Source organism: Olea europaea, unplaced genomic scaffold (genome assembly GCF_002742605.1).
Source record: "Olea europaea var. sylvestris unplaced genomic scaffold, O_europaea_v1 scaffold547, whole genome shotgun sequence".
Lineage (NCBI taxonomy): Eukaryota > Viridiplantae > Streptophyta > Magnoliopsida > Lamiales > Oleaceae > Olea > Olea europaea.
The window spans coordinates 110,364-125,330 of NW_019263801.1; the positions used below are offsets into that span (position 1 = coordinate 110,364).

At 33.2% G+C, this 14,967-nt stretch overlaps 1 protein-coding gene across 1 annotated transcript; it reads left to right on the forward strand.

Moving 5' to 3' along the window:
• The first annotated feature begins 882 nt into the window (after positions 1-882).
• LOC111389001 (uncharacterized mitochondrial protein AtMg00860-like) lies at positions 883-1,281 on the forward strand. The gene has a single exon (XM_023013834.1). It carries the CDS (start codon positions 883-885, stop codon positions 1,279-1,281), a length of 399 nt encoding a protein of 132 aa, XP_022869602.1.
• The last annotated feature ends 13,686 nt before the right edge of the window (positions 1,282-14,967 follow it).

Here is a 14,967-nt window from a genome sequence, read left to right on the forward strand (position 1 = left end):
TATATGTTAATCACAAGCTTTTGAAGAAGCTCCCAACTCAGACTCTGAGTCCGAAAGTTCTGTTACAATAGATGAACCTGAACTAGCCCCACCTACATTTGAAGAAGGTGGACAAGCTACTGTGGATGACTTGAAACAATTGAACTTGGGGACCGAAGAAGACCCAAGACCAATATTTGTAAATGCCTTCCTCAATTAAAAAGAGGAATCCGAATACATTAGTTTGCTTCAGGAATACAAAGACGTGTTTGCAAGGTCTTACAACGAAATGCCAGTGTTAGACCCTAAGGTTGCAGTGCATCATCTTGCAGTAAGACATGGAGTTCGACCAGTCAAACAACCTCAAAGAAGATTTCAACCAGAACTGATCCCCCAAATTGAAGTGGAAGTCAACAAAATTATTGAAGCTGGATTCATGCACGAAGTGAAATACCCAACATGGATCGCGAACATTGTCCCTATCAAAAAGAAGAATGGGCAATTAAGAATTTGCATTGACTTTCGAGATCTGAATCAAGTATGTCCGAAAGATGATTTTCCACTTTCGATAATAGAGTTGATGGTACATGAAACTACTGGGTATGAATCTTATCTTTCATGGACGAATTTTCTGGATACAACCAGATATGGATGAACCCAAAAGATGAGGAGTTCACATCATTTCGTATCCCTAAAGGCATATATTGTTACTAAGTTACGCCTTTTGGATTGAAAAATACGGGGGCACCCTGCCAGAGGGTAATGCAGAAGATTTTCGATGACATGCTGCATAAGAACGTGGAATGCTATGTGGATGATCTTGTTGTCAAAACAAAAAGACGTGATGATCATTTACAAGATTTACAGGATGTTTTCAAAAGACTTTGAAGACATCAACTGAAAATGAATCCGTTGAAATGTGCATTTGGTGCCATCTCTGGAAAATTTCTCGACTTCGTTGTTCGACACCAAGGCATTGAAATAGATCAATCAAAAATTGATGCCATAATCAATATGCCAGAACCAAGAAATGTACGTGAGTTGAAAAGTTTTCAAGGAAAACTTCCATACATTCGAAAATTTATCTCTAACCTTGCCAAACGATGTCATCCATTTGACAAATTGGAGAAGAAAGATGTACCATTTGGATGGGACGACGCTTGTCAAAATGCTTTCCAAAGCATTAAACAATATGTCTCGTCCACCAGTACTCACAGTTCCAGTCCCAGGGAAGCCACTAACTGTTTATATTGCGGCACAAGAATATTCTCTAGGAGCACTTCTTGTCCAAGTCAACGATAAAGAAAAGAGAGTGCACTCTATTACTTGAGCCGGACACTGGTAGGCGCTGAAATGAAGTATTCACCTATTGAAAAAATATTCCTCGCGTTAATCTTTGCAGCTAAAAAGTTGAGACATTGTATAATGTCACACACAATCAATCTTGTTTCAAAGATTGATCCATTGAAGTACATAATGTCCATGCCAATTCTCTCTGGAAGAATTGGAAAATGGGCACCACTATTGCATGAGTTTGTATCAAATTCATTCCACAAAAGGCCATTAAAGGACAAGCTTTGACAGATTTCCTTGCTGACAATCAAATTCCCGCGGAATGGGAACTTCAAGAAGACTTTCCCGATGAAGAAGTTCTATTTACCGAAGTCATACCATCATGAAGGTTATACTTCAACGGGATAGCTCGAAGCTATGGTGTCGAAGTAGGAGTAGTTTTTGTCACTCTACATGACCTTGTCATACCCCACTCTTTTGCCTTAACAGAGAAATGTTCGAATAACGTGGTGGAATATCAAGCCCTTATCCTTGGCTTAGAAGCAGCGTTAGATATGGATATCCACCAGCTGGAAATCTTTAGAGATTCAATGCCTATGAGATGATTTGATTCAGTAAAAATCAAATTCGTCCCAAGAAGTGAAAATAGGGAGGCTTATGCCTTGGATAATTTGGCCGTTGTTTCAGCTAGGTCAGATGGAGACTTCTCTCCCTCCATATCAATTTCACAAAGATGGGTGCTTCTGTCATTGCTACCCAGTAATTTGGTAGAAAATAATAGTGTCGAGGTAATCAAAGATGAGGAAAGAGAAGATTGGAGACAGTCAATAATCGATTTCCTTCAACATCAAAAGCTACCAGATAATTCACAGCGAAAAACTGAAATCAAAAGGCGTGCCTGTCGCTTTATCTTTTCTAAGGAAACACTTTATCAACGATCATTTGATGGAGTTTTCCTTCGATGCCTAAGTAATGTGAAGCAACACAGGTCGTGAAGAAGCTCACTCTGGAATTTGTGGTGCCCATCAGTCTGGACCCAAACTCCATTTTCAAATAAAGAGGATGGGATATTACTGGCCAACTATGATACAAAACTCCATGGATTACGCAAGAAAATGCGAAGCTTGCCAAATTCATGCGAATTTCATACATCAACCTCCAGAACCATTACATCTATAGTAGCTTCATAGCCATTTGATGCATGGGGTCTTGATGTAATTGGACATATAACTTCAAAGTCTTCAACAGGGCATGCATACATCCTTGCCTGGACTTACTACTTTTCTAAGTGGGCTGAAGTCATACCATTGAAGAAAGCAAAGAAAGAAAATGTCGCAGATTTCATTCGCATCCCAATCATTTATCGATATGGTGTCCCGCGGCATATCATAACTGATAATGGCAAACCATTCTGCAATAGCCACATAAACAATTTATGTGCAAAGTATAGGTTCAAACAGTACTCGTCCATGTACAATGTGGCAACTAACGATTGGCAGAGGCGTTCAACAAAACACTATGCAGTCTGCTGAAAAATGTTGTCTTCAAATCAAAAAGAGATTGGCATAAGAAAATTGGTGAAGTCTTATGGGCTTATCGAACTACTCATCGGACTCCAACACAACTCACTCCTTACGCCTTAATATATGGGGTGGAAGTTGTACTATCTTTGTAGTGTCAAATCCCATCACTTCGAATTGCCATCCAAGAAGGTTTAACAACTGAAGAAAATGTCCGTCTTCGATTGAAAGAGCTAGAAGCTTTAGATGAGAAGAGGTTAGAAGCACAAATGTACCTAGAGTGCTATCAAGCTCGAATGGCAAAATCCTTCAACAAGAAGGTGCGACCAAGGTTATTCCAAGTTGGAGATCTGGTACTTTCCGTACGCAGACCCATCATAATCACAAGAAAAATAGGGGGCAAGTTCCAGCCTATATGGGATGGTCCATTTCTTGTTACTCATGCATTCATTAACGGAGTGTAAGATCGTCGATAAAGATGGACTGCAAATCGGACCTATCAATGGAAAAATTTTAAAGCATTTTTACGCTTGAAATTCTTTCTTTTAAATTTTTCGTTGTAAGAAAAAAATTGTGTTCGTGTATTGAACTACGTTCGACTTGATCCCGTTTAGGTACATAGGCAGCTTAAATAAATTATAAATTCAAGTTCAGTCACAGCTAATAAATTCATTCAATTTGTTTACCACTCGCTGTAGTAAAAGAAACACAAGAAACATAAAAAGAAAAGTTCATCCAAATAAAAATAGCAAGTCAAAATTCATAAAATATGGTCTAAAAGAAAAGAGATCAGAAATTCTTGACTTCATCAGGATAACTCGCCATTGATCACTTGTAGGAAACTATCTTCAAGGGTTTCCATTTTCTAGTCAATGGATGTTAAGCTAGTAACATCTCTTGTCTGTGATTCTTCCAAAGTTGCCTTCTTAGTTCTAAGCATACTCGTCCATTCCTGCTGAGCTTAAAGTCTTTTCGGTGCTTGTGATGCTCGATCTCCAAGACTACTGTGATCTGGCATCAAAATCGCTTCGGGCACCTTATCAGCAGGCTCAGAGATGGCAGCAATTTTTGCCGAGGGAATTATAGTTTTGTTCTCTTAATACCTCTTTCATTTTGCTGGTTTGGATCTCTCTTTCAAAAATCCTCTTCAAGAGCAACATTTGAAGGGTTTAACCTTCTAGCTACGACCCTGTTCGGAGTTAGGCCAAGAGCAAAGTCACGGCTTTTATTAGAAAATAAGACTTGCACCTGGACCCTGTCAAGAGTGGCAACACTTTGCTATTCCACCAAACCTGATATTCAACATCAACGTTTTTATGTATATTCCTCACATACTCTGGAATATGAAATACAGACCCACTTTTCATCCGAGTCAATGACAACCAAATCCGATACATGTCGCCTACACTGGAGGCAATATTCAACTTTCTTGGTGAACCGGGATGTTTCTGTCTAAAGCCAAATTGTCTCACAAACCTGTGAGGATTATACGTCTCAAGAATGAAAGGTGAATTTCCTCGACGATAAGAAACAAATCCAGATCGAATACTCATCATGAATTCTAAATTATTTGCAGACCTTGGTTGGTCATCCACACGTACATCAGGATGAGACGATGAGGGTAATGTATTCCAGCAAAAGTCATTGGTGTTCATCGTTCCATGGATAAGTTCCCGACAATCAACAACATTTTTCTCCCAAGACTAAAAAGCATTCAGAATGCCAGAATATCTTCGAATTATAGAGAGAGAATAACTCTTGTCCACATGAGCATAAACACCTTGGACAAAATAAATTGCCGCCCAAGCATAAAGAAAATATCCAGGAAATGAATGTGAAATTGAGCCAAGTTCTGGGTTTGTTTGATAGTTAGATGTTCGTGTAAGTCCACTATAAATGCTCGCCAATATAGATGGAACTAGATTATAAGTGTATCCACCTGCCATCCTAGAAGATGCTTTAAAGGTCCCAACTCTTATACTTTCGTCCCCAAATGGAAGAACGAAGCGACAAAGCCATAAGGAGAGATAGGCTGCTATCTCTAATTTCTCTTCTTCTTCCATAGACAGAGATATTGGCAAATTGTTCCAATGACGTCGATCCCTACAAGTAATGTCTCTCGGCTTGTCTGCCACCACGGGCCTCCGTACTTCCTTCGATGCTCTTTGACGATGCCTCTTGAATGGATTTAAATTAATAGCATTCTTATAATTTTTTTGTTGTCGAGGATTTTGGACGCAATCATTCTCGTGAAACCAAAAATTAATCCATCGTTCGTGAGTAACCCTATCAGATTCATTCGCATAGGCAATCAATGTGAAAACATTATAGATTTACAGACAAGACTCAGGAAGGTGATCCATCAACTTTAAAAGGCTTAGGACTACTTCCTCATAGTAATGACCCATGATCGAAAGTTCGTTTATCTCACGAATGTCCCAAAGAGAAATGTCAATTTCACCATTGGCAATCACAAAGGTATTGGTCTCTGGACACCAAACCTCACAAAGAGTTCTATAAATAGAGTTTGGGCGACGGTAATCTTTTGTGGCAGAACCGACTACAAAAGTTAACTCGCGAAGATTCATTTTGAGTAGAAGTTTTTGGACCCATAAAGACTACTTCCAAAATTTTGGAAGAAAAGAAATCTCTCCTTGACTGACCAGTGCGCTTTCCCATCATATTTTTCTATTATCAATCCTCTTACAAATCATAGCATTTGGGATGCACTCCATGCTTTGGGAATGATAAGGCGGAAGACACAAAAAGGGAAGATGGCTACTAGAGCGGTTGGACTTGCCAATATCCAAACTCTTGTGACATTCACTAATGATGGACATATGCAACTCCAACAATGGCTCCAAAAGATCAGAGGAAGGATCTGTCGTCGGCTTATGGACACTAAATTTAAGCTCACCCCGTACGTCAGTCTGGGCATGTTACTTCACATCAGTATCTTTGAAACGTAGATAACTTTTGTCTTGATTTTTAAGTTCAACAATTTCGTGTATGTCAAAATACACTTTATCATCAGAATTTGTTCCAGTCATGCCTGAAAAAAAGAGGGGACAATAAACCTCTTAAATTGGTTTATCGTCTAAAATTACAAGTCTCCCAAATATGTAAGCGGCCATTACAAAAAGTGCCTTGGACGGTCGAAGGAACATGTCCTTAGTCCACAACACAAAGTGCCTTGAATGGTTGAAGGAGCCAGTCCTTGGTCCTCAATACAAAATGTCTTGGATAGTTGAAGGAACGAGTCCTTGGTTCTTAACACAAAATGCCTGGGACGGTCAAAGGAATAGGTCCTTGGTCCCAAACATGAAATGCCTTGGACGATAAAATGAGTCAGTCCTTGGTCCTTAACACAAAGTGTCTTCGACGATCGAAGGAGCAGGTCCTTGGTCCTTAACACAAAGTGCCTTTGACGGTCGAAGGAACAGGTCCTTGGTCCTCAACGTAAAGTACCTTGGACGGTCGAAGGAACAAGTCCTTGGTCTTCAACACAAAATGCCTTGGACGGTAGAATGAGCAGGTCCTTGATCCCCAACAAAAAGTGCATTGGATAGTGAAAAGTGTAAGTCCTTAGTCCTCAATGTTTATGAAGGTTTGCAATTTTAAGTTGTTCATAAGCGTATATTTCCTGAACTCATAAAATAATTGTAAAAAAAAAAAAAAATTAACCTCTACACGAAGAAAATTTTGAACCTCAAAATCCCTAATTTACTCCAAAAAGGTTGAATGCCTGAAGTTAAAAAAAAAATGTTTGTTTCAACTTTGATGAAACAAAAAAACAAAAAATAACAATAACAATAATCAATAAAAAAGAGGATCAAAATAAAAAAATAATTCAAAAAAAAATGAAAGAAAGAAATGAAGACATAGAAAAAAGAAAAAGAAAAGGTATAAAAAAATGAAAAAAAATTGAAGAAACGACAAATCAAAGGAAATAAATGTTAATTAATTGGTTTCTGCCAAGAAACCAAAGAAAAAAGGGGAACCAAACAACAATTGTTTGGCAGAGACCAAAAACGATTGTTTGATTTGGTACAAAATCAAGGAATTAAATAATAAAAAAAATCACAAAAGTTTCTGCCATTGAACAGAAACTGAGGAATTCAACAATTTCAATTGGAATTCCAAACCGCCACCCAAGAAATAAAAATAAAAAAAATAAAAAAAGTTTCTGCAAAAGCAGAAACCAATTTGAATAAACAATTCAAATTGTTAATTGGTTTCTGCCATGTGCAGAAACCATGGCAGAAACCAATTACCAATTTCAATTAGTTCCGCTTTGCGGCTACGAAAATCAAGAAGTTATAAGAAACAAAAAAAAAAAAACGAGAGAGGGGAAAAGAAAAATAAAATAATAAAACCTTTATCTTTGTTTGCAAAGTTTTACACACTAGTTCCCAATTCTCATAATTCTTTCGTATAAACAGGTGGGTAATGAACCTCATTGAAGCCCAATTTACCATAAAACTTAAAAAGTCTATTTAAATAAAATTTGTTATGGGTTTATAAAATAAATAAATAATCAAAATTCGACCAAAAAAATAAATTCTTATTCTCAAATTTGAAAAATAAAATTTTTATCAAATTCATATTCTGTTCTCAAGAATAAAAATCGAACAAATCAATAAAATTGAAATCAAGATTTAGTAATTTATTTATTTCATAATAAATAAATAAATCTTAAGGGGGCATTTGTAGAAATAAAAAATAATTAAAAAAATAAAATAAAGAAAATGGCTAGATCAATCTAAATCACTAGCCCAATTAAATTGAAATCCACTGAGGTCCATAAAAAACCAAAGGTCAATGTCACATTTTAAATATATAAATAAACAAACAAACAAATAAATAAAATTGTAATTACTCAATTATTTATTTTAATTAAATATAATTGAGTAACTACCAAAATTAGCACGAATTCTCCCCTATATTTATGGTCCATGAGACAGGGGCACAAAAAAAAGAAGCAAGAAAGAAAACAAAGAATGCTACGAAGTGCTGAAGAAATTCCAATGTCGGAAGAGTCGAATAAATTCTCTCAAATCTAAACTCGGTGAACCCCAAGAAGATCAAAATCTTCTTCGAATCAAACAGGTTCACACCAAGTCCAAGGAGATCAAAGTCTTATTCCAATCAAATCAAATTCAAGTTCAAGTCCAAGCCCCGAAGTTCAAGTTCCGAACAAGTCAAGTCTCGACAAATCAAATTTTCAATAGATTCTCGAAGATCAAGATTCAAGCCACGTGGCTCTTCGTCTTCAAATATTCAAATCATTAATCTGAGGATTTTTACAATTTTACAATTACAAGAAGATCAACATCACTTGTATTTTATTAAAATACAATTTGTAACGAATTTTGTATTTTAATACACGAAATTTCGTCGTACAATGCTATAAAATTGAATTATCAATGGTTTAGGTTTATGTTATTTTAAAATCCAATCAAATTATTTGAAAATGGTTCAATTTAAGTTTCAATAGATATAGGGTTGAAATCAAATTGAATCATCCACCCATTTCTTTTTAAAAAATTACTTATTTTATCGAAGATATATTATTTATTAGATCAACTTGTACTCCAAAAAATATATTTACTAATTAGCTTCTATAAACACTTTTGCAAAATAACAATTTATATATGATAATATTTTTCTCAAAATGAAACTGCAAGCTTAAATTTTATGGTTGAACCTCTTATTAATTTATTAAGCATGTGAAATTAAAGTGCAAGTGTTCACTTGTGATAATATGAGTTGAGTACTTGAGTTAAGAAGTACATTGTGATACAACTTATATTTTGATCATAAATAATTTGTTCACAACCAATATATAAAGGTTGGCACCTTGTACTGGAAGATTGTAGTGTTGATCGATTCACTATTCAGATTTGTGATTTGTCCTTATTGCATAAATAGTTAAAGGTGACACTAGTACACTTGGAGTGTATTGAACGAACCACGTGTCGAATTTAATTCTATAGCATGACCGTGCGGAGAATTAAATTACACTTGACCGCTGTGTATTTCATTTGAATCCCTTGACAGAATTATGTATATCTTTTCACGATTTTAATTATTCTTTAATTCATCAATGGGTGAGATCAATTTGATTGGTCAAATATTTCGGTGAGTTGGGAACTTAAGAATAAGCAGAGTAGAGAACATGAATTCATATCGGGAACCGTTATCTTAGAAAATGGGTAGAGTGACTACTTAAGTATTTTCTGTTAAGCAGTTAAAATCTGAGCTCAGTGTTTAACGATGACTAAACTTCGACATCTGTAATTTGTTCACATGACCGTTGAAAAAAATGAAATTTAAGTTAGTAAGAATAATTAGATGGGCAAAATGGTCATTTATACTCGTACCCAATTATTGGATCTCCGACGGTGATAAAATACATATACGACAAATCAGAGGAAAGTGTTACGGATTTATTGGCTTCTGTGATCTTATATATTCCGAGAGTTCAGTCTTTTGCCTTTAGTGAAAAAAGCAAATACTAATAATTAGATTGAGTAGTCTAGGGTCGACTAGACAGGATGTAATTATTGGAGTTTGGAAAATATATGTCCGATCAGGTCCCTGTAGTAGCTCCATAAAATATTGGAACTTAATTACGGTAATTATAATAGTTTTGGGCTTAATTGTAATTATAATAAAGTTTTGTACTTGTTTGTAATTACTATGAAAGTTATAAACTTAATTGTAATTGTAATTGAAGTTCTAGGATTACACAAACAATTATATGTAAACTAATTAGAATTTGACTTAAATTAGAACTCATACTTGAGTTTTAATTAGAACTCTTGTTTGAACGTGGAATTATAATTGTATTAGAATTATATCATCTTTTTCTCTATAAATAAAGACTAGATTGATAGAAAAATACAACAACATTCATAATTCCATAAGATTCAAATTTGTAGAGAGAAAAAGAGAGAGAAAATATATTATTTTCTTGTTGTCCAAAAATTCAAGAATTAGTTTCTGGATTAATTGAAAGAAGGTGCCCACACGCAGATGTAGTCTTTTCGTTGGAGAATACCATAGAAGGTTTGAAGCACCAAGATTCTTACAATTAAAGGAGACGGAAGTTCGCGGATCAGAGTTAATTCAAGGTTGATCATTGAACTTAGGTAAAAGATTCGAATCTTTTAATTTTGTTATAATATACACGTGAACATCTAGACGATCTTGCTTATTGAATTAAAGAAAATTTTAATTTCTGATTAATTCCGCTTCCGCATTCCAACAATTAGATCAATTTGTAGTCCAAAAAATATATTTACTAATTAGCTTCTATTTACTCTTTTGCGAAATAACAATTTATATATGATAATATTTTTCCCAGAATGAAACTGCAAGCTTAAATTTTATAGTTGAACCTCTTATTAATTTATTGGTTTAAACTAACACTGAAACAAATATAGAAGTATTGTTAAGCTTATGTTCAAGATGTTTCAATTTAAGGGTTGTAGTTAAATTTCAGACTAACATATTTATATTTTACATGTTCAAAAATGCTTCTTTTTTCTTGTTTTTTTTATGTCGCTGAAATCTTGTTTTGGGAAAAAAAATCAAACCGTAAAAAAAAAAATATAATTAATTTGATTTAAAATTTTCTCAAACTGTTTAAAAAATGTGAAATTACTCTTAGTAGAAAACACTTGAACCTTCCTCATTTTAACTACTAGCTCATGGTATAACCTCTCCTATAGCACTGATTATTATATATTGAAGACTCTTCTCTTTTGCTCTTTTCGTCCTACTCATTGTATAAAATTTTGGAAGATATAGAGATCTAAAGAAGAAAAGTTTGTAATTCTTTTTCTTTATTGAATAGAACAATTTACACCGACAGGTAAATGTAATTCTCACGGTAAGAATGTATCATTATAAATTATTAGAAAGTCCACGTTTGACATCCATTGAATTAAAATCAATTTCGTTTAAACTTATTTTCAACCATACATTTGCACAATAAAATATTTTACATGTAAACCCAAAGCTTTTTCTAATTTTTAACAACACATTCTCTAAAAAATCACTATCTTAAAACTCATTTTCCCCGAGAAACTCATTGTAATGGATGTCAAACAGGGGCTAAATTTTGATAAAAGTTAATGAAATATTGATTAAAAAGTCGTGGATGCCATAAAATATGTAGTTAAAATAATTGTTCACTTCGACTTAAATTAAAATCTAAACTTCAATTACTACCAAAGATTGGCTATATTTGAAAGTGAAATAAGCCTGTGTTTGTCTTCAATTGACAATAGTTTTTTAGGGAAAATAAATTTCGCAATAGTTATTTTTTGGAGAATGTTGTTAAAAAGTAGAAATTTTTTTGAGTTTATGTGTAAAATATTTTATTATGAGAATATGTCGTTGAAAATGAGTTTTTTTTTTAAATAAAAAGAATTTTTAGACAACAGTAAACAAACACGAGTTAAATAAATCAAAGAATTATTGTTTGTTTATATTAACAGTTATATATTCTAAGAGCATCTGTGAAAGAATCTTTAAATATGAGTGTTCTTTATTTTAAATAATCAACCTTCAAAATCGTGCTCCAAAAAACTCATTAAATTAACATTTTAATTTACAAACTAGTAAACAAACTCACTCTTTATAATTAAATGCATTCAAATTGTTTCAATTTTCAATTTAGAAAATAAATAAAATGATTTTTAAAAAAAAAGTTAGTTAAAATAAAAGATAGAAAAAAATAATAAATATTTTTTTTTGAAAGTAGTAAAATTAAGTATTAAATATAAAGAGTTTATTTGAGTATTTTAAAATTTTAATTCTCTAAATTTATAGATACTCTTTAAATGATATAATATGATTTTTGAAAAATATAGAACCTCTTGGAGATACTCTAAAAAACGTATAGTTGCAAATAAAGTTTCAAATTATAATGAAATTATCGATCCATTTGGTTCCCATTATTTGACATTTCAATGGTTGGAGTAATTTTTTTTTTTTTTTTTGTTTAAATGTGTCCTACATATATAAAAGAGTGAAGCATGGACGGGACATGTATCGTGAATATACATCGTCTTGTACCTTTTTTTTCTCATTTCATCGTTTCTCTATTTTCCCACGCTATCGGCCATACCTCTTTCCTTCTCCATTTCTTTCTCCATTCTCCCACGTTATCGTCATACCTCTTTACTTCTCCTCCATTTCTCCCACACAATCACCCATTTCACCTAAGAATAGATGATTTTCTGCATGGGCTACCCTGATTCATCCCTTAATTCATTGAGTGCTTCTCTCATTCTCTACCATAATTGTAAACTTTCTATCAGAAATTTAGCCGCCTCATTTGCCTACTTCAGGGTAATGATTTTACAAAATGGGTGTAATCTTGAACTCATACAACCCATTCTTCTCTTCAATTCTTAAGTCTGGTCATTTCTTTTTTCTAAGTTCATCTGTATCATTTAGTTGCTCATTTGTCTTTAATGGTGATTTTTCTTAAGTTTTCATTTGTTGCAACAACCGTTACCAAACTCCTTTACAGTTATATAACTCAAGACGAGCAATTGAATCTCTAATTTGTATGTAAATATGTTTTTTCGATTTTTTGTTCTTTTGAATCAATCTTCATTTTTGAAGATAACTTTCAAATGATGGCGAATCAGCTGATGGGAATATTGACATTGGAGTAATTAGTCGGATACCAGATCTGTGTTCTTCTCCCACTTCATTATAAATTTAAAAATCTCTTTTTTCGTATATTTTATTTTTCATTTGTGTTTTAGGATGGTGGAATTTTATTTTTTTTTAACAAATGAAAACCCGGCGAAGAATAAAAATATTTTTTTAACAAAAAAGCAACAACAACAACAACAATTTGTTAAGCAAAAAAGAAAAAGAAAAAGAAAAAGAAAAAGAAAGAAAATCGGGAGCTAAAGCTTCATGCGTGCATGGACCTTTTAGCTCCACGAACTATTTTCATTTATTTTTTATTATATATGCTCCGTCAGAATTTCTTTTTCCCTTTCTCACGCAACCATCCTTATAGTGCAGAAAAATTCTACTTCCATTCTATTTTTTTCATTTTTCTCTTCAAATCAGATTCTTTTAACACGCTATTTTTTTATTCGATTTCATTTGATTAAATAAAAACTATCTTTTGGTAGGATTTAGTTGCTTAATTTGATGGGATACATGTGATGAATTAATAGTTTTTCTTTGATATCATGTCTTGCAAATTTGCCCCTTATAATTCTCTTAACATTTTTTTTTTCTTGTGGATATCGTAGACTAACGATTGGTGGGTTGTATCATATTACCAATCAGTTAGGCAAATTAACTCTTTATTAAATATTTATAGAATTTAAGGAAAAATATAATTTAACATGGACATAGAGGGAAAAGCGAGATATGTTGATGGTCAAAGCTCATATTCTATGAATATAGTTTTAACGTTGATGCAGTTGATATTGATGGTCAAAACTCAAAATTTGTGAATATAATTTTGATTGTCTATATTACTTTTAATTTTTTATAGATTTTGTATAGGAAATTATAGCAGCTTGAAATTTAAAGGTCCATTTACTGTGAATTTAGAATTAGTGTTTCTAAAAGACCTTGGTTGATTTTCTTACAATTAGCTGTGAGTGATCATTTAAGTATTGATACATCAAAATCCAAAGACTATTTTTGACGTCGCTATTCTTTTTCCCTCATTTTGGCGTTGTTGTGTTGGTTAGCGTGGTTGTAAGAAATTATTGTATTGTATATGATGTGTTTTCCTTGGAATATAGGACATTGTTAAGGAGAGTGAGCTTCTTGGTGATGATTCCAAGAATATAGAGGAAATGATAGTTCAACAACTGAGATTGAAATTGAGGTAAATATTATGTTCTTCCAGCTAAAATGTACTTATTTTATTTTTCCAGTATCATATGGTAGTTTGTGTGTTCAAGAGGGGCAGGAATTTCCAATTTTCTGCAATATGAATTGACTTTTTTTTTTCTTTTGAAATTCAGGGAGGTAATATTGAGATTTCTAAGAGGAAGAATAAAGGTAATCCCGTCTCCTTCTAGTATTATTATGGTTTATCTCTCGTTTTATCAATACATTCATTATTTTGTTTTTTATGCTGTATATTCTTTTAGATCCTTTTTAAAATAAGTGGACTTGTTTTCCCCCTTTGAATACGAGTAGCTCCTCTAAATCGCGACAATTGAGCCTGAACGAAGTGGTGTTTGAATAAATGAACCAATTAATGGAGCAGCTAGAAGAGGCTTTCAATTCGCGACTTGATGAACAAATTCGACAAGAATTCATCTGCTACTGCAAAATTGTCCGCAGAAGTCTTAATGAATTTTTCTTTTTTATTTATATTGTTATTGAAGTTCTAAAATCACATATACAAAAATCAGCTCCTTTTAGCTGCTAAATATCACTATCTATATAACTGGTTAATCTAGATAGTTTCTAAATAGATAGGAACTCAGTTTCTATTTCTTTTATCATTTCATTTCTTGTTGGATGAGAATTGATGACTCGATGAGTTGTTAGATTTTTTATTTTAGGCTAAACTAAGAGAGGTGTCTTCATTGGAAGGACATGTTCTTTTGAAGAAGTATAGGAATGCATTAGAATGTTTGAAAGGATGACTGGGGACGTAACAAAGAAGATGTGGAAAAGGATATTTCTATGGTTAGTATCTTGTTACAAATCGAAGTTTTTAAAGTGATTTTGTTTAAATTCCTTAGTGCCTGCTGTTTATTATATGGACTATTTGAAAATCCTTTTTCTACATTGAATATGTTTTACATGTACCTATTGTCAATATTAATTGGAAAAACTCAAGGATACATTACATTTGAACTTATTTCATTCTTTTGAACACAGTGCAAATTGAAAATTAATCTAACACTTTCTTCTACCTTGTTAGATATCCCTTGGCTCCGCAATGGTCAATGAATTTTGATTCCAGAAATGACGATGCACGAATTAGGACATGGAATTCCTTGGATTCTAAAACGAACTCCTCTTCCGTCAGAGTATTGCCTATGGAGTTCCCCCTTTCTTTATTTTTGGCTTATATATACACACACACACACATACGTGCATATGATAATTACAAGTTTCTGAAATAGGTTGAAGCTCATATATACTTGTGGAATTTCCATGT

What these genes read in the sequence shown, in the direction of transcription:
- LOC111389001 (XM_023013834.1), top strand. Translation starts at nt 883, where the DNA reads ATGAATCCGTTGAAATGTGCATTTGGTGCCATCTCTGGAAAATTTCTC.